At 55.6% G+C, this 19,770-nt stretch overlaps 1 protein-coding gene across 3 annotated transcripts; it reads right to left on the minus strand.

Annotated features, from left to right (window-relative positions):
- Window positions 1–20: 20 nt before the first annotated feature.
- ARHGEF40 (Rho guanine nucleotide exchange factor 40) lies at window positions 21–19,379 on the minus strand. 3 transcript variants are annotated; one of them, XM_045067573.1, is made up of 24 exons: window positions 18,970–19,379; window positions 16,229–16,426; window positions 14,379–15,624; window positions 14,076–14,243; window positions 13,815–13,935; window positions 12,909–13,005; window positions 12,719–12,799; window positions 12,474–12,590; window positions 10,808–10,903; window positions 10,605–10,720; window positions 10,119–10,245; window positions 8,411–8,533; window positions 8,154–8,297; window positions 7,068–7,678; window positions 6,717–6,951; window positions 6,304–6,390; window positions 5,532–5,747; window positions 4,651–4,821; window positions 3,040–3,217; window positions 2,160–2,264; window positions 1,787–1,930; window positions 1,150–1,280; window positions 698–744; window positions 21–565 (listed from the first exon to the last, which is right to left on the minus strand). In XM_045067573.1, exons 1-23 carry the CDS (start codon window positions 18,970–18,972, stop codon window positions 703–705), a joined length of 4,557 nt encoding a protein of 1,518 aa, XP_044923508.1. In that variant the 5' UTR covers window positions 18,973–19,379; the 3' UTR covers window positions 21–565; window positions 698–702. The 3 variants fall into 3 exon arrangements, with proteins under 3 accessions (XP_044923508.1, XP_004758621.1, XP_012914904.1); XM_004758564.2 differs by having other exon boundaries at window positions 21–448; window positions 18,970–19,141; XM_013059450.2 differs by lacking the exon at window positions 1,787–1,930 and having other exon boundaries at window positions 18,970–19,140.
- Between the last annotated feature and the right edge of the window lie 391 nt (window positions 19,380–19,770).

The following is a 19,770-nucleotide window of genomic DNA, read 5'->3' on the forward strand; positions in this document are numbered from 1 at the left end:
CTAGCTCTTCTAACACAAAGTATGAGTAAATACGTTTAATATAACAATAGTATTATAATAACAGTAATTACATGTATAAAGTTTGTAGTCCCCCCCAACCCCCCACCGTCCTATAATGATTTGCAAAACTCCATTTCCTATGACAACCCAGAGTGGAGTCACCAGGAACCACAGCTGACCTGGCAGAGATGAGACTTCTAAGGGGAGAGTCTGGGTGGCACCACAGTAAGGGGAGAATGCAGGCTGTTGGGGGAGGGCCAACACGGAGCCGTGTCCTGGGAGAATGCAGTGGCCCAAGATGGGGAAGGACTGGATGAGAGCTCATTTCTCCCCCTCCAGGGCATGAAGGCAAGCAAAGAGTGGACACTTTGGTTCCTGCAGGAAGGCACCCGGCTGGAGAGAGCCAGAGATAGCAGCAGGGAAACATGCTGGTCCTGTGACCTCCTCTCTGTCCAGAAAGCAGAAGGAAGGAATTCAGTGCTCTTCCAGCCTCCACTATGTCCCACTGCCATCACGGCCCAAAGTGTGCTGAGAGGAAGGCCTCTAGCCAAGTTCTCCATCTTCTCTAGAAGCCAGGAGAGAAGAGGGAGATGGGTTGGGAGAGGGAAGAAGCCGACTTGCAAGAAGCTGGGTAAGGAATGCAGTTGGTGCAAGAAGTTAGGAGTGTTGGATATAGTGGAAGGGGGCACTGACTCACCCAGGTCACAGAGGAGTGGTGGGGTCACTCAGGGCTCGGGCATGACTCTGCAAAAAGATGAACTGCAGTGAACTTAAAGGGCAAGGAAATGTCCTTTTTCCTATATTCGCCCCCCCCCCAGCCTGCCAATTCACCTCTCTTTCCTCCTCCCCCAGATTCCTCAATTTGGCTAATTTAATCCAAGTCCAGATACTTTTGGCATCCCCCCCACCTTTCCATCCACTTCTGCACTATGCATCTTATTAAAGATTCCTTTTCACATCTGACTTTGATTCCTCTCCTCTAGGTCAAGGGGTAGAGGAGAAAGGCAGACGACAATATATCCAACCTGTGGTCTTGCTGGGAACACAGGCTCATTGGTTCCCCCTGCCCCCATGAGTTGAATGAGAATAGCCCACTCAGAAAGTGGCTGAAGAGAGCACCCCACTTTCAGCCCTAGTATAGGGACTTACCTGCCGGGACAGCCCTAAGATCCCACCACTGGCCAGAGTGGGAGTGCTGCTCCCAGGGTGGGGGGGCTGCAGGCTGGGGCTGTTTCTTGGTCCTGGGGACACATCTCCAGAAGAGTCAAGTGTTTCTGGGGCTGGAGGGGAAGCTAGGGTGAGAGCAGGGTATAGACCCCCCCCTAGATTACCTTAAGCAACCAAGCTGCTCCATCAGGGAAGAAAAAGCTCCATAGCAACAGGAAGCTGTGAGTCACCATAGCAATCCAGTTGTAAGAGAACCCCCCCTACCAAGAGGCAGGAAATTGTCAGCAGCATCATTAGAGCAACGAGGGAAGAAGCAACAGGAAACTATAAGGATTGCCGTGGTGAACCAGGAGGGTACAACAGGAAGCTGAGCAGTTTCCATAGAAACCCAAGGAGAGCTAGAGAGAGAGGTACAGAGGAAGTGCTGCTTAGCAACAGGCTGCTGTAAGCATTATCCTAGCAACCAGATGGAAGGCTCTTTTAGCAATGGGGAAGCTGTACATAGTTGTCATGGCAACTGGGCTACTTGGCAAGAAAAAGGAATTGCTTAGCAGCAAGCAGCCTGAACATCACCACGATGACCCAGCTGTTGGGAGCCACCCCTTGAGAGGTGCCTCACCCAGGGAAATTTGCTTGACGTCCAGATCCCAGGCCTCCTCCTCGACGCGGGCAGGCAGGGAGCAGGCTCCCGGTGAGAGGCCGGGAAGGGACGGGCCGGCATGCTCAAAGGATGACACGGCCACGGAAGCCCGGGTGCGGGCGGCTGCAGAGAGGGGTTGGGGGGTGGGGTGCTGGTGTGGGAAAGCCCTCCTGGCTCTCTGAAATGACCCTCAGTCTCACAGAGGGCCTCCCAGTCAGTCCCACAATTTCTGGGAAGACATGTCCACTCATTGCCCTTCTTTACTTTTCTACCATGCCTCCCCACTATGCCCTCGCTCTCAAGGTCTTGACTCCTGGGAGTCGCCCCCACCCCCCAGCACTGTGGTCCTCACCTCTTCCAGTGAGCAAGGCACTCAGCGTCCGCTCCCCAAGGGCTTTGATGTCCAGGAAAGGTTTATTCCCAATGCCCATGGAGACCATCTGCTGCACTCGGAGCTCTAGGAAACAGAGACCCCGTTACCAATGGGGTCCTTCAGCTCCCTCTTGGCTCCAAGCCCCAGCACTATCATGGTGGACTCTTCTGCTCCTTGCCAATTCTCATTCTTCTGGTATCTCCTGTTACCCTTGCTGTCAACTGTCACTATGTGGATGGTGACGGTGGCCCTTAACCACCTCCTCAGACCCCTGTCTCTTGTCTTCTACATGTTGCACCCTGCCCATTTGGCATCCCAGCCATCTAACTTCTAATACTCACCCTCTGCCCTTTAACGTGGGCATTAAGAGCAAACCTCTCATTCTTACACACCTTTCTAGTTTATCAAGTGCTTCCATAGATAATCACGTATTTCACCATCCCTATCATACGAAGATGTAGCTGTCACTTTCCATCTTTTCAAGATCAGTGGAATGGGGTTCAGAGAATTAAAAACAAAAACCCAGCCCCCAAAACACAGAACAAAGCACACAGAAACACTAGTCCGGGTCAAACAGCATGTAAATTCTGGAACCAGGATCTAGTGAACACTTCTTCACTCTCTTTTGCCCTGCCCTTTGCTCTCGCTTTTCTGAAATTGGTAGCTGCCTTTTTCCTTTTGGTATACCTTAGACTAATCTCTATGCCAGCAACCTCTCTCCAGTCAGAACTGGAATCATCTCCTAAGTCACTCCTTTTCCATCCCACACCCTATGGTCTTTATGCAGACTAACCTCCCATTATAACCTGGACCCTAACTGAGCGCCCCCCCCACCCCCCTCCCCGGCCCCGGCTCACACCCTTGTTGTGAGCCGCCTGTCTCCACAGCAGCTGGGCAATAGAACTGGTCCACTTGAGTTTGATCTCTGGTGAGGCTGCCTGCAGAGTGTATGCTTCTCGAGCGCGCCGCCGCCGGAACCACAACTCAAAGCAGAGTCCGCTGTCCCCGATGTTTTCTGTGAGCCCCATGTCAGCAGTCTGAGAAAAAGCGGAGGAGAGTGGGTGAAGACAGAATGAGTCCTGGCTAGATGGCACCACATGGAAAAGCACTACACTTAGCTTGGCATCTGGTAGATGTTCAGTAAATGTTTGCTCAACACCTACCATATGCCAAGTGTTCTACATTTAGCCTTCCTAACAACCATAATTTACAGAAGGGGAATGCCCAGAGACACAAAGTAACTTGCCCAGGGGCTTATCATAGCTTAGTGGAGAGAGAGGGTTCAAACCCACGTCTATGTTATTCCAAACCTAGGCTTCTTTTTCTCTATTCTGTACTCTGCCCCCCCGCCCCCAGGAGCTGGAACAAATGTAGGCAGACAAAGTTTAGAAACCCTTAGTGGGGGGCACCTGGGTGGCCCAGTGGATTAAAAACCTCTCCCTTTGGGTCAGGTCATGGTCCCAGGGTCCTGGGATGGAGCTCCGCATCAGGCTCTCTGCTCAGCGGGGAGCCTGCTTCCCTTCCTCTCTCTCTGCCTGGCTCTCTGTCTACATGTAATCTCTGTTAAATAAATAAATAAATAAATAAATAAGAAATGCTTAGGGGGTGCCTGGTGGCTCAGTTGGTTAAGCATCTGCTTTTGCCTCAGGTCATGATCCCCGAGTCCTGGGATCCAGTAGAGCCCCATACCCAGCTCCTTGCTCAGTGAGGAGCCTGCTTCTCCTTCTCCCTTTACTGGCCACTCCCCCTGCTTGTGTTCGTGCTTGCTCTCTCTCTCTCTCTCTCTCTCTCTCTCACTGCCAAATACATAAATAAAATCTTAAAAAAAAAAAAAAAGAATCTCTTAGAATCATGCCATACTGCCTGATCTAGGACTATGGATCTTTCCCTCTCTCTCTTTTTTAAGATTTTGTTTTTTAAGTGATCTCTACACCCAGTGTAGGACTTGAGCTCACAACCCTGAAATCAAGAGGCAGACACAGCTGACGGAGCCAGCCAGGTGCCCCTAGGACTATAGGTCTCTATTAATGTTTATCTGGATACCAAAGTAGTTTCTCTGAAGAAAGTCCTCCCTCCTTTTGGGTTTGGTTCCAGTGGTTCCATCAATTTAATCTATTAGAGAGACTGATAGATAGATAAATAAAGAGTCCTTTTTTGTCACCCCAAGAACCACCCCTAACTCAAAAAGCATATATTCTTAATAGGAAAGGTCCTCCATTCTGGCTTGGAATGCCTTGTGAGTATCCCACATGTATGATAAACCCCCAATGACAATAACAGCAATTTCTGTCACCTCTGGCATCCTAACCTGATAGGTGATTAAGGTCAAAACCTGTTTTAGATGATTCAGATTCTGAACCTGGGTTGGAGTTGAATTTCCAGAACATCTTGAGTTCTCGAGAACAACATGACTTCCTGTCCCATCCCTTTCTGGCCACCCCCCCCACCCGGCCAAGTCCCAGCATTCTACCTTAAAGGCCTGCTTATAAACAAAGGTCTCTGACCCTCCCTCAGGGCCCTTGAGCTTGCTGAACAGGAGGAGATGCTCAAAGAGAAAGACATGGCGAAGGCACTTCTTTCGGCCACAGATGACAGTGAAGGGGTCCCGGTGTAGGAGCTGGCCCTGCTCCTTCAGATCTGTCTGGGGAAAGGAAAAGGAAAAGCAATTGGCCCTGGAAACCTTTGGGTGTATTTTATGGGGAGTAAAAATGGGATTTATAGGGCAAGGGGCCTAATGTACAGGTTCTCAGACTGAGTTAGGAAATCAGGGAAGGCCTCGGCCTACAATCCATCCACCGATCACCACGCACAGCACACCTGGCCTGGCCACATAGTCCTGCCTCTCTAGACAGAAGGTACGCTCCAAGGGTTTAAAGTCTTGCATGGGGAAGCCTGTGGACACTGGGGATGAAGCACCATTCTGACCTGGGAAGAGAATCAGCAAAGAGCCAAAGGGGAAAGGGTCTATCACAGAGGAGGCAGGTTTGCCACCTGTTTTGGACTTTCTGGGCTAGAAAGAGACTAGCTAAGGGAGAATAAGGTATGTGTTGGGTGCTGAGATGCCTGAGGAAGTGCAGAGTAGATAAGGAAAGAGAAGAACTGGGAATGGAACAGGAAAGCACAGCCAGAGGTAGGATCATGGAATGTTGGGCAGGACATAGTTTCTTTATTTATAGATGAGGACACTGAGGCCCAGTGAAGTTCAGTGACTTGATCAAGGCCATCTAGCTGATTAGAAATTAGAGCCTGGGCCCTCTGACTTTGAGTCTGGTCCTCTTGTCACTAACCACACTGCTTTCTGAAGCCACAGGGCTGGGCAGTAGGAACTGGAGTGACGAGCCACGGCCTCACCTCACAGCCACGCACTGCCTCCACGGCCAGCAGGTCTCTGCCACGGGTCTCCTGTTCCCGGAGCAGCTGCACGGCAGCCCCAAGAGCCTGGCGCTCAGAACTCAGCTCAGGCCCAGCTTCCCTTAGGAGCTCCTCCAGGAGCCGTCCATACCGAGCCAGCTGCTCCAAGGGCTGCTGCAACGCCTGGGGCAAGTGAGGGCCACTCTCGGTGGAGCCCTGGTTGGGGAGGAGACAAACAGGGATGAAGCGGGGGCTGGCGCTAGTGGGGGCTGAGCTGTGCCAGGAAGGTGGGTGGTAGGCCAGGCTTTGGGGGGTAGAGGAAGCCCCGATACTGCCAAAGGTAAGGTGAAACTTCCCTCAGAAAGAAAGCGGGTAGGGGGTCTGCCAGAATTCCACCATCCTCTGAATCTTGGAGAATGGAAGAGGAATACAGATAACCCCTTACAGTCTCTAGCTTCTAACTCTTGAAGTCATTTGATTCTCACAGCACTCTGAGTTAGATAGAGTGGACAGTGCCCCCATTTACCAGATGTAGAAACAGAGGCCCAGAGGAATCAAGAATCTTGCCCAAAGTCCCTCAGGATCAAAACTCAGGCTCTCTTGGCTCCCAGTCGAGTGCTTGTGCCACCTCAGCACTTCGGGGAGATTACTGGTGGGAGAGGTTCCTGGACACATTCAGGAAAGCTTTTCTTCCCTGAGAGACTTGGAGGTGGGGTGTGTTTTAGGGCTTCCTGCCCCCTCTGCTTCTCATGGGGGTTGGAGCAAAGGTTACCTTGCTTGGGGGGCCAAGTGCAGCCAGACCATTCTCCAGTTTGTGTCGGTGTTTCACGTACTGGGCGTAAAGGCTGAACTGGTCCCCCTGTGCCAGTGGGGAAAGACAAGCCGTCACCTGGGGAGAGACAAGCCTTTCCCTTTCCTCCTCACGTCCTCACTACAGCGCAAAGGAGAGCCCGGCCGTTCAGGCTGCCCAGGAAATGACAGACTCCCATGCAGAGAGTGAAGGTCAGACAGCACTCGAGGACAAGGACACAGGCTGAGTGGATTCAGAGGGGCCCAGGGGCCCCAGAGTCTTGGACTGCACACTTTCAAGGGGATGGGGAACAGATACGGAGAATCAATACAGGGTGATTGGGGCTGAGACGTAAGAAGGGAGAGGACCTAGAAGAAGTGTTCGGGGTCACTCACATGGCGAAGGAAGCAGGCCCCAATGCGCAGGGGGTGGGTGGCACAGCCCTGAAGCTCCCGGAGAAAGTGTGTCCGATGGAAGCTGCGAAGCCTCTCCCGGGTACTCAGGGCTGCGGCCCAGGTGCCCCTTAGTTCGGGAGTCAGCTCGGGTCCCGGGGCCGGCACTGGCTCGCTCAAGGTGGCCACGTACTCTTGCTCACAGGCAATCAGCTCTGACACCAGACGCTGCTGGGCGCTGCAGGGACAAGGAGGGTCAAAGGAGGCTGGGGCCTGAGACCACCACAATATTGTATTCCTTCCTGCTGGGCACTTGGCTCGGCCTCTTGGGCAGTAATTGGCCTAGGCTCTCACCTGATGCTTCGCTTGCGCTCCATCCGGGGGGTACCTACTCCCCAGGGCCCATCTGGACCTCCAGCCCGGCCCAGCAGCACATGTTCCCGGGGCGAGCACGTCCTGTCTACCACCTCGGTACTGGTGACTTCCAGGCCTCGAATCAGCACAGTCCTCGGAGGTCTACCCTCTGCTTCTGGAGCCAAGTCAGGGCCCTCTTCTTCACAGTCCTCCCCACAGGGGGCCAGGGAGCAATGGGATGGGGCTGTGCGTGGCCCAGGGCTGCTGGGGAGCATCAGGGAACTAAGGCTGGGTGAGGGGCTGTGAGAGCCCCGGGGGGCCCCTCCGCTGCTGGTGCTGTCTGCCCTCCGTCGCCGATGGCCCCGTGGACTCGCTTCCTCTCCTAGCTGCTGCTGAATCCTCCTCTCCAGCTCTTGGCAGCGGGCCCGACAGCGGCCCCACTCTCTCAGGGCAGCAGGGCTGCCCAAGTCCAAGGCCAGGGCTCGCATCTCCTGGAAGGTGCCAGCACTCGGCTCTGGGGCCCGCCGCAGGGCCAGGGCTGCCAACACGGCCTCCCTACCGGGCCCCGCTCCTGCCAGCCGAGCAGAACCTTCATTCACCCATTCATGAGCCTGCCGGGCCAGAGAGGATGGGGATGGGTAGAGAAAGAGTGAGGTCCAGTACTGTTCACGCGTGCTGCCCAAGGACAGCTCCTGTCCTCTTTAGCTGATGGCTGCCCAGAGCCCACCACCCTCTCAGTCCTCTGAGAACACCCCCTTTCCTGTCCCAGCGCCACTGCCTGACCTTGTCACTCTGAGCTGGTACGGAGACAGAGGGGCCTGGATGAAAGAAGAGCCAACACTTACATGGAATTGATCAATGGTCGGCTCTGTACTAAGGGCTTCTTATATATGACCTATATTACACTCGTGGCAGTCCTGTGAAGGGGTGCCTATGGAGGCATGCTTGTCCCGGGTCATTCAGCAAGTAGGCTGCAGAGCCAAGAATCCAAAGAGATGGCTTCCTGGAGTCCCTGCTTTTAGCAACTACCTGATCAGCTTCCCCAGGCCGAAGCCGGGCTGTGGAAGAAAGAGGGTCTGCACACACCTGCTGGAAAAAGCGCTGTAGCCGCAGCGCTCGATGGAGGCCACTCTCAGCCTGCTCCAGCCTCTGTTCAAAGACATCCAGGACCTTCTGGGAGGCAGTGTCCTCCTCCAGGGCCAGGGCCTCCCGTGCCTGGGCCAGGCGCTCCTGGAGAAGGAAGGCTGTACTCAGACCTGGTCCTTGGTCGCAGTCAGTTCCCCGCCCCCAGTCTCCACCCCTGCTCCATGCGTTTTCTCCCCTGCCCCTTTCCCCCTTCTCACCTGAACCTCAGTGTTGAAAGCCCGGAATTGCAGCTCTGTCTCCTGCAGGGCAGACAGGGAGTCTCCGGGCACAGCAAAGCTAGCCAGCTGCTCCTCCCCTGGGCCCGAGAGCCACTGCAGCACCTGAGGCAGACAGGGCAGGACAGCAGAGCCATGAGGGAGAAGGAGCCTCCCTGTGGGAAGGAAAGCTGAGCTCCAGGTCCAACCCCATCACCCTGATCTATGGACCTTTGCGCAAACCATTTCATGCAGCCGTAATGTGGGAATGGTTAACAGCGGTTGGTAGTAGTTTCCTCAAGGGTTAAATGAGAAAGCACCAGAATGGGAAGCTGGGCTGGCAGGAAGCACTGAGGGAGGCGGGCAAGGGTTCCAGGCCCATGCCTGGAGGGGACATAGATAAAGCTGGTGTGAGCCTGAGGCAGTATGAGGACTGTCTGGATAACTGAGGAGGAGAAATTTCACATTCACTGAGTCCTCTGATGGGTGGGCAGAGGTCGCAGGGACCTGGCTTGAAGAGACAAGCCAGTGGAGTGTGTGTGTGTGTTCCCAGCTCTAGTTGCCTATTACGGCGATATAAGGGACTCTCATGTTGGTTCTGGGATATTTGACCAAAAAGGGATAGTAATTTTTTTTTCTCTGAATTAAGGCTGGAAGCTGGGGTAGGATGGCCTGCAGATGAGAAGCTTGAGAATGTTCCCAATAATTTGACCATAAACATGTGTACAGTCATTTGCTGAATTCCTTTGGTCATCTTAACACCCTTGCGAGCTAAGTGTCGTTATGATCCCATTCTACAGATGTGGACTTGGGAACTCAGAGATGCTTCAAGATTTGTCCAACATTTCACTCCCAGCAGAGCTAGAACTCACGCTGAGAACTATAGACTCTTGATCCTGTGTGTTAACGGTTTTGAAAGGGGAACACCAGCTAATAAGCAAGCAAGCAAGCAAAGAGTAAGAGATACAATCCCTTGGATGCTGGGTTGGAGGAAGCCAATATGCAGAAACCCCAGAAAACAGAGAGCCCTGCCCTCCACTTTGACATTGACCTTGAGATGATGCCCACACATAGGTCCATAAGGCACTCATTCATCATATTTGGGGCTCTGGGGGAACAATCAGATTGCAAAGCCCCCTGTTCCCCTATCCCACATGTTAGAATAATCCCTGTGGGGCTCTTAACCCCAGGAGAGAAGAATCAAGGTTCAGAAAAGCCAGCCTCATCCCCGAATCTTCCGCACAAAGAGGCCTTAGCATCTTCCATTATCCTCTCTTTCCAAGGTGGAGGACGGTGGGACTTTTCCACCTTCAGGTTTGGGGAGGACATCGTAGAAAGAGTTGAGGGAACATGGATAGCAATGTAGCTAAAAAACTGGTATCAATAGACATTTATTATTTTGAGTTACAGGCATCCCAGAGTCAATCAGCTCCTCCCAGAATCCCCTAGGGCACCCAAGCATCTCTTCTAATCTCACAATCTCTAAGGATTCTTGATCACTGTTGGGGTAGGGCAGGTCTAGGTTCTCTGCTGGGGCTAAGATGCTTTCTCCCTCTTGTTGAATCACACCCACCAGGCCAGCCTCTCGGGTAGGGTGAGGTGAGTTGGAGGGCCACCCGACCGAGCCATCAGCTGTGGATGTCGGCAGTAAAGGAGGGCTAGAGGCCAGGTTCCCAGGCCAAGTAAGAGTGATCTGGGGGTCCTGCCTCACCTGCTCGAGTCGATGCAGTCGCTGTCGCCGCTCCTGCTGCTGGGCATGCAGGTTGGAGAGGCGCACGAGCTGGTGAATGGCCTCATCCACCTCCTGGTACAGCGCAGCTGGGCCCGGGCCCTCCAGCCTGGGCAAAGAAAGGGACAGAATGACCTACTGCCCCTGTCAACCCTTCCCACCACCCCACTGCATTCCATCCTTGCACAGCAGGCCTGGATTTGAATCCTGACTCTCCCACCGACTGACTAATCTTGGCCAAGGCATTTAACACTTCTGGTTCTCCAGATGCCTGTCTGGAGAACATAGGTAATCATAACGATTACCTAGGGCCCTTATGCAAAGGTCATAGCAGGTGGAAAACATGATCTCCTGTGTAGGGGTATGCTCAGGAAGAATGATCTGACAGCTGAGGTTTATTGACAGCTCTCTGCTGTGTCTCCAAGCGCCCTGTCCACCTGCCCCCGCACACCCACCCCCTCCTCGTACTTGCTGCTATGGCTGGAACGCAGCCTCATCAGGATGGCTCCCCCGTCCCTCTGCAGCTCTGTCAGCCGGGGATCTGCCAACACCTTCTGTAGGGGCTCAAGCATTCCTACAGACTCCTAGGGGCAGGGAGCAGTCGACAGTAGGGGTTCCACCAGAGAATCCCCATCCCACCCCATCCTCTTCTGTCTGGTCTCATGTCCTACCTCTCCCTCCGGCTCTGCGGCTCCCTCCAGCTCCTCAATTGCTTGCCGCACAGAGCACAGCACTCCTTGGCACAGGCAGCACAGCCTCGCCACATCCTGAAACACACACACACACACACACACACACACACACGGGGATGGAGAGGGGGCAGCCCCAGACAATGCTTGGTTAGCTTCTGACTTTGTTGTTTACTAACTGTATGACATTAAGCAAGCCCAGTAACCTCCTGAACCTCAGTTTGCTCCACTGTAAAGTCAGGACAAGATACACAGAATTTTGGGGTGCCTGGATGGCACAGTCAGTTAAGCATTTGACTCTTGGTTTTGGTTCAGGTCATGATTTCAGGGTCATGAGATGTAGCTCCGCACCAGGCTCCATGCTGGGCGTGAAGCCTGCTTAAGATTCTCTCTCTGTCCCTCCAAACCTGCATTCACGCTCTCTCTCTCAAAAAAAGATAGAGAGTTTTGTGAGGTTTAAAAGAGACAATACCGGGTAAGCCCTTAGTAAGGACTGGCACAGTAAACGCTTAGTAAATGTGCGTTTCCTTTCCCCCATCTGCACTAGGTTTTCACCCTGTAAAGCCTTCCTCTCTGCCTGTTCAGATCCACTTTGAGGTATAGCTTAGAGACCACGTTACAGACCCCCTTTATTTATTTATTTGTTTGTTTTAAAAGATTTTATTTATTTATTTAACAGAGACAGAGACCACAAGTAGGCAGAGAAGCAGGCAGAGAGAGGGGGGGAAGCAGGCTCCCTACTGAGCAGAGGGCCGGATGCGGGGCTCGATCTCAGGACCCTGAGATCATGACCTGAGCTGAAGGCAGAGGCTTTAACCCACTGAGCCACCCAGGTGCCCCAATTATTTATTTTTAAAAGATTTTATCCATTTATGATGGAGAGAGATAATGAGAGAGGGAATGCAAGCATGGGGGAGTTGGAGAGGGAGCAAGAAGCATGTTCCCTGCTGAGCAGAGCCTGATATGGGGCTTGATCCCAGGATGCTGGGATCATGACCTGAGCCGAAGGCAGACACTTAACGACTGAGCCACCCAGATGCCCCTGACATAAGTATTAAAGACCCCCTTTAATATTTAGCTCAGACCATGTTCATTTATCTTTTCTTGAATATTCATGTACTGAGATTCATAGAATCGGAGATTATATCACACTTGCTGTACTTTGTGGGTGAGGACCCCGAGGCCTGGATGTTGGTGCAGGGAACAAGTACAGAAAGGATACCATCTCTGGAAATGGGGCACAGTACCTTGTCCAAGGTCACACGGAACTAGAACCAGCCTTCCTGACTCTGTCCAGAACCCAAGTAAAGTTACCTTACGCTCTTCTCTAATAGCTTCTGACTTCTCTAATAGCTTCTGACTTCTGACTTATGTCTAATAGCTTCTGACAAAAACCATATGCTGCTTAACATCGTATTAAGAACTTATGGAATATACTCCTCTCATCTCCCCAGCAGCCCACGGTACATGCGTAACATTTTGCTCATGTTGGTGAACATAAATATGTATTGAATTGAATGGAAGGGAAATAAATCACTTTTCACCAGCCCCGTGGTCCTGTCTCAGATCTGCCCTCTCTCTCCCAGAATACCCTCAGCTGGGTCATTCCTGGCTCCCCCTCATCCTGGGTAGGGGAGGTGAAGCTTACCTGGTGTGTCTCTACCCAGTAGCTGGGAGAGGGTTCCCTGTGACCTCCCAAGTCCCATGGCAGCTCCTCTGGTTTGGCCACTCTTTTCAGATCACTCTCTGACAGCAACTCAGCACCCTAGAGACACATGAAGGCAGGGGATTTCTGGCCTGGCCACCCAGTGTTCGGGCACCAGCCTGGGGCTCTAGACATCCTCTTCTCTCTCCACTACTCAGGGGGACTAGCTAGGAGCAAGGAGCTCAAACCTGAAGTCCACAGAGTTCAGCCACAGGATCGTCCTGAGTGAGAGCCAGCAGTCGCTGAATGAGGGGAGGGTCTCCTAAGTCCTGAGGGCAGAGAAGAGTAACACCAAATAGTGGGCAACTGGGTGGCCTGGAATGGCCACCCGGGGAAGAGTTAGAGTCAGGAGAAGTTCCTGTGTCAAGGGCTGGTTACCTGAAGTTGACTTAGAACAGAAATGAGGGCTGGAGGCAATGGGGGTGCCTTTCGAAGGTCCAGCAGGATGGACAGCCCCAATATCTGGAGATCAGGCCTGTAGGGGCAGAAAGAGCCAAGGGGGCAGTGTGCACGCACATGTGTGTGTTGAGGGGATGGTGGCTCGGGGTCTGGTTTTACTGTCACTAGTCCTCAGGAGATGTCAGTGTCTGGTACTTTCAGGAAGTAATGGGCAAAGGGTCAAAGTGTTGGTTTTTGTCCAAGAGGCACTGCCCTAGCATTCTGGAGTCTATATGCAGATGATACGAAGTCATAGGATCAGGGTCTGGAAAACCAGGACCACTATGCTCTGGAAAGGTGTAAATTCCATTCCAGTATATGGCATGGTGCTTGCTAGGTTCTTTTTTTTTTTTAAAGATTTTATTTATTTACTTATTTGATAGACAGAGATCACAAGTAGGCAGAGAGGCAGGCAGAGAGAGAGAGAGAGAGGGGAGGAAGCAGGCTCCCTGCTTGAGCAGAGAGCCCGATGTGGGGCTCCATCCCAGGACTCTGAGATCATGACCTGAGCTGAAGGCAGATGCTTTAACCCACTGAGCCACCCAGGTGCCCCGCCTGCTATGTTCTTGAAGCCCACTAAGTAGCTGCTGAGTGAGTAAACCAAAACCCTGATAATCTAGGCAGTGTCTTAGGATACTGAAAGTCAGCAGTGTTGATTTTGAACATTGATGAAGATATCCTGGAGGTCAGAGTTCGGCAAGGTCAGTGGTCAGTGGCTTAAAAATTGAGGGGTGAGGAAGTCAGTATCCTAGAAGCCAGGAAGACAGTGTCCTGAGAAGAAAGGAGGTCAGGGCCCTCATGAGCAGGAGGTCAGTGTTCAGGGTGCCAGTGGTGGGCCTCAGTTACCTGAGCAATGAGTGGAGGTAATGAAGAGCAGTGCTCAGCATGTCTCGGGAGGGTGGGGGCTCCTCAGGAGGGCACGGTGGGGTAATGGTCAGCAAAGCTCGCCCACTCTGGTCCACCCCTCCTGAGGACACAAAATGGCCAGGCTGTCCTGGCTGGGGGTAGGCCTTGGCTACCTCCCATCCACCCTGCCTCCCTCCACAGCCCACCCTGATCACTTCTCTTTCCTTGACCCCTGTCCCTTCAAAACTGATGCCCACTGACCAGTCAGGACGAGGAATCCAGACGCCATTAGGTCCCAAGCTATATCCAGGTCATCGGAGATAGATACTGGAGCAGCCTCTTCTGGGGCACTGTCCCCTTCCCCTTCCTGCACCATCTCCGGGGGTGGTGCTGGTGGGTCTGGCAGGAGCCCTTCTGGACCTGCGGGTCCTACACAGAGAGAAGCAGAGCTATGGGCCTGAGGAGGGGAGGGTTCCGGCTGTGGGGCTCCGACCTCCTCCTCCAGCCCCCTTCCAGGCCCAGTCTATGCTGGCCCTTGCCCTGCTGGCTTCGGTGTCATCTCACCTGCCACACCTGCCAGACTGGAGCCCTCCGGATCCTTCTCTCTGGCTGTCTCTTCTGTGGGTCCACAGCCTTCTGAGGGCTGAGGCTCTTTTTTCTCTGCTGGTTTGAGCTCCTCTTTCAGCTCTGACTCTGGCTTCCCTGAGCCTTTGTGCTCCTCCTCAACGGGGCTGTATCCTGGGGGGTCATGCTCATTTGGTGGGGGCAGAGTGACAAGGACTTCCAGGTGGCTGGCCTCCTCTTTGACCTCGGGGCTCAGTGGAGCACTGTCCCCTCCTCTACTAAGAGCCCCTCTGCCTGCAGCACGCTTCTTTCTCCTGTTTCCTTTGCCTGTTCTCCGAGGGGTGCCAGGGGGTCCTTCAGCCCCTTGGCCTGCCCCTCCCCCAGCCTCCCCCAGCCTCAGGGGACAAGGTTCAGAGGCTTCCCCCAATGTCTCTGCTGGAGACTCAGACACCTCTAAGGCTGTTGCTTCTGGGAGAGCCTCAGCTCCTGGAGGTGATCCAGGGGAGGCTCTGGTGCTGCTTCCCTCACCCGGTGGGCGTGCCCCATCCTGGTCCCGAGGCCCCAGGCCCTTTTGGTGCATCCAGGCGCGGTGTCTCCTGTGCCGACCCTTCCCTCCAGCACCCTTCCGGGTGGGTACTGTCCGGGTCCTGGAGAGGCCCGAGGGGCCCTCAGCATCCGTGGGGCTCCCCCTCACAGGCAGTGTCACCTCCAGCAGCTCCACGTACTCGCCTTCAGGTCCTTCAGCGGGGGCATTGTGCCCATCACCAGGACTCCGGGTGCCCAGGGCCTCCTCGGGGAGTGGAGGGCTGGGGAGCCCTGGGGGTCCAGAGGGCAGTTCGGGGGGCAACGTGCTTGGCTGATGTCCAACCATGAGGCCCCCTTTGTGCACAAATCGTGGGCAGATGAGTTCTGCCCAGGGCAGCCGCTGAATTCCAGAGGGCGCAGAGAGGAGGCAAGTACTGAGGCGACCTGTGGGCCGGTCCTTATTGATGCCCTGCAGCCACTCAGGCGTGAACAGGTAGGCGCAGGCCTCATTGGGCACAGGCAACTCCTGCACCCGCCCGCCCCCTGGGGCCAGGCACTTGAGTGCCAGGCGGGGCGCTTGGGCTGCGGAGGGCACCACTTGCAGGTAGAAGTCTCCTGGGCGCAGCAGCTGCCAGGGCAAGGCTGCCAGCTGCACCACCACCTGCTCGTGCAGGCAGAGTGGCCAGCCCTCGTGGAAGAAGAGGAAACCGCTGTACTGGGCCTGGGGAGAGAGGTGCAACGTTGCGCTCAGGTTTTGCTGAGGAAGCCAGCCAGAGAGGGCAGTTAGCATGGGACCATCCTAGGTAGTGCTGCCCTGTGGCCTGATGGGTTATAATCCTTGGGGATCTGGAGGGGTATCTCAGGATGTTCATGGAGCAGAGGGAGGGAATGGGCTGGCCGGTTTTCTGGTAGTAGGAAGCTTCTCTAGGAAACGAGTTCCCTGTGTGGGAGAGTAACAACTGAGTCATTACAGAGACATGGTCAGCAGATGCCATTGTCTGGGAGGGCTCAGAGACTCTTAAGAGTCTTTATATCTGTAGAAGTGAAGGATCTCTGTTGAGTCATGTCTGGGGGAGTTAGGTATCTTGAGAAATCATTATGGGGGATGTCTGGAATTGGGTCTGGTGGGTCTGGGTTTTCGGGAGTTGATGTTTCTTAGGGGTTAATATTGGGGGAAGACGAGTGTCCTTCTGTGTGTTAGTACGTGAGTGGCCTCTGCCTTGGCCGGGGGGGGAGGTCAGTGTTGGGAGGTGACACCTCTGGGGAGAGGGAAATTAGTCTGGCTAGTCTCTGGAGTGAGGGAGTGGATCTTAGGGGCCACTCACACAGGCTTCCTGCTGGACCTTGGCAAGCAAGTGCTTGGCGGGCACCAGGAAGTCCAGCGTGTACCTCAGGGCATCCTCCCGATAAGTTCTCTCCACCACCTGGAACACCTGGCCCAACAGCGTAGGGGCTGTCGCCTCGAAGGGGGGGTACAGGGCGGCAAGCGTGCTCTGCACACAGTCCTCCACTGGCTCGGGCTCCTGGGAGAGAGAAGACCAGCTGCAGATCCCTAGAGAGCATGGCCCCCGGGACCACATCGTGTGCACGGTTGTGTTCAGAGAGGACCCTCAGGAAATGCTGGCTGAAGGGGCCTGGGATGGCCTCCGTGGGTCTGGGGCAGTCAGAGTGCACAGACCCAGCAGGGCACTCCACACTGGAGCTCTGAGACTCTGGCCCTGGAGATCCAGGGAGCATTTGTCAGGAATGTCTCTGATCTTCTGATCAGGCCAGTCCTGCTTCTTGTGAGTTGGGACCATTGCACAGTTCCTCCTCAGGACGAGACAGTCTTCTGGGCCGCCAGAAGATGTAGCAATGGCTGAGAGAGTTGGCAGGGTGGAGGGCCAACTCGCAAGCAGCACCCCACCCCACGGGTGTAAGGACTACGGACCTCTAACTTAGGTGGCAATGCCACCACCTCGAATAATCATATTCTAGAGTTGGTCACTGGGTGAGAAGGAGGAGGACTGGGAAGAAGGAGGACTGAAGGGCTGTCCGTCTGACTTGCTAGCGACTACTCTCTTCCAGAGTGGCTTCAGAGCAATCACCCATTCCCAGAGCCTGTGGGATTGGGTTACAAAGAACTGGGTGGGGGCAGCCAAAAGAGGAAAAAGTCACAAAAGAAACACGTGGGGAAGGGAGGAGGCCTTGATGGTATGTATTTTTCCAACTCCAGTAGGACCTCTCTCGGCCAACTCCACCTGCCACCACTGTCTCAAAAGACAGCCCTGCTTCCTCTGCATTTGCCTCCCTAAGTGCATGATCAGGTCTCTTTCTCAGACCCTAAAGAAGCACCCCCTCGGGCTATTCCTTTGCAGACAAATTTCTCTTTCAAGATGGCTCTGAAGTTCTTTTATCGGGTTTCTTTACTGTCGGTGGCAGGGGGCTACGCTGCAGTGTTCATCAAGTTCTTTCCCACCGCCCTCCACCCCCAGTCCTGTCTTTGCCCTGCAGTCAAAACTGCATTTTTTACCAGTTGCCCATCTGTCCCGACCCTCTGCGAAACTAGGGCAGCCACTCCAGAGAGGGACATTCAGTGCGTCAGCACCGAGACCCAGCCCCAAGGTGTGTGGGCGAGCAGACAGACCCCCCAGTGTTCCGGGGACCCGGCTGGCGCGGTGAGAGTGGGTGGGGGGGAGGGTGTAGAAGGGGGGCGGGGAGGCAGAGTGGGCCGTCCGATCGGAGGCCAGGAGGGGGCAGCTAGAGCTTGAGTAGCGAGGCAGCTGCAACCCATTAGGGGCGGTGAGCTCATGGCTGAGCGAGAGTCTCAGCCACAGGAAACTGCAGCGGGAGGAGGGGAGGAGGGGTCTGGGGTGGGAGGCGGCGGGCAAGAGCACAGAGACCGGGCCTCCAGTCGGCCAGGACCAAAAGGAGACCATTGAGACTGAGTCAGCTCTCCCTGGCCCAGTTCCTCTTTTTTCTTGCTCCAGTCTCCCTGCCAGGGGGTGCCCTTCCTTCTGCAGAGCAGCAGCCCCGGTAGTGCTCCTCCCCCCACCTCCTGGCAGTGAGCGCCCCCTGGCAGGGCCTCCCCCCTCCTCCACTCTGCAGCGAGCCCTCACTTAGCCGTGGACCTCCCCCACAGTCCCCTGCAGTGAGCGCTCTCTCCGGCAGTGCCCACTCCTTGCAGTGATTCTTCAGAGACAACTTCTGGAGTGAAAGTTCCCAGAATAGTGTCCACTCCTGTTGGTATGGATTCCCCCTTAACAGTGCCATTCTGCTTCCCGTGTCCTAAGTTGCTGCTGCCAAGAGTCCCCTACCTCCTGCAGGGAGCTCCCGCTAGTGTTTCCTCCCCTCTGCAGCGGGAGTACTCGGAGACAGTGCTTCGGTTCCCTGCAGCGAGACCTCTGGGGTACTCTCCCCACCCCCCCATCCTCGGTCTCTTGTCTGCTCTGGCAGCGTCACGCCCCCTGAAACTGTGAGCCCCCCTCCTCACTCAGTCCACTATCCTGAAGGAGCCCCTCTTTCTCCGCGGGAATTTCCCTCTTTGGCCATGTCCCTGGCCCCAGCCCAGCCACAGCTGCGGCCGGTCCCCCAGGGCCGGATGGGTGGGCCCAGCTCACCGGGCTGGGGACTGGGATGGAAAATGGTGGTTCCTGGCAGGTCAGTTCTCATGACCCGGGGCTGGGCCCCTTGCAGGGCCGCAGCACCAACCCGCAGAGGTTTCCCGCGGCTAAGGAGCTGGGACCCGGAGGGGCTGGGAAGATCCTGCAAAGGAAGGCACAGGTCCGGACAGAGGAGGGCGGGGGGAGGTGTGTGGATCGGGGGAGCGACTGGAGGGAGGATGGGGGAGGGGGCGGAGAATAAGGGAAGAAAGAAAGAGTGAGGGCAATACCCGGTGGGGACAGAGCCAGACGGTGGGGCAGACAGACAGACATCAAAGAAAAGAAGGGGGGATGGGAGGAAGGAGAGTCTCAGGAGCGCTCAACAGACCAAGGCGGGCGCAGGAGGCAACGGGCTGGGGGCTGGCGGCCCCGGGCGGGCAGCGCGAAGGAGGAGGGGGACACCGGGGCCGCGACGCCGGACTCACCATGGCTCGGCGCGGGGCCGCGTCCGACGCTCGGGCGGGCGGGGCCGGGCGCGCCGCCGCCTCCCTCCCGCCGCTCGCGTCTCGCTGGGTCTGGCTAGGGGACAGCTCCGGCCGCGGTGGCGGATCGGCCCGCTCGGGCTCCCAGGCCGCGGGGCCCCGCCAGGGAGGGCCGAGACGGCCGCCCCTCCCCGCCCCGCCCTTCAGTGCCCGCCTCCGCCTCCGCGCCGGACCCCCTGCCGGGACTCCCTCTACCGCGGGGAGCCTCTCCGCGGCTTCCCCCGCACCCACAGTGGGCCAGCCTCGCTCTCCCGCAACTTTCTTTCTCTCCCTCCTCACCCTCCTGTGGGTGCCCCTACGCTGGTCCTCCGACGCTCGCCCTGCCGAGGATGCCCCTCTTTTCCCGCCACCGCCTGCCTCCCAGCGGGGTCAGTTTAGCCTCCACAAGGGCCTCTACATAGGCTGGGGCGTGCGTGAATTTTCTGGGCTACCCAGCCGAGGACTGGGATCGTTTGGCGGCCCGAAGCCTCTCCTCTCTAACTCGCTTGGGAACCTGTTCTCCCCGCGGTTGCCAGACTTCGGCAGCACCTGGAGCTCAGAAGAGACCACCGGGCCCCTGCCCAACTCGGGTGGGGCTGAGGGCAGGGAAATCAGGGGATTCTTTCCACCCTCCAGGGGTTCACCCGTCGTCTTTCCCTCCCATCTCCTTCGGCCTCAAGCCTTCAGGCTCCGACAATGGGCTCCTCTGTGCGGCCTGGGGAGGGCGCGGGCGGCGGTGGGGGGGAATCAGGGAGCGGTGAAGGC

This window comes from Mustela putorius, unplaced genomic scaffold, assembly GCF_011764305.1.
Source record: "Mustela putorius furo isolate JIRA1106 unplaced genomic scaffold, ASM1176430v1.1 tig00003896_pilon_pilon_pilon, whole genome shotgun sequence".
Classification (NCBI taxonomy): domain Eukaryota; kingdom Metazoa; phylum Chordata; class Mammalia; order Carnivora; family Mustelidae; genus Mustela; species Mustela putorius.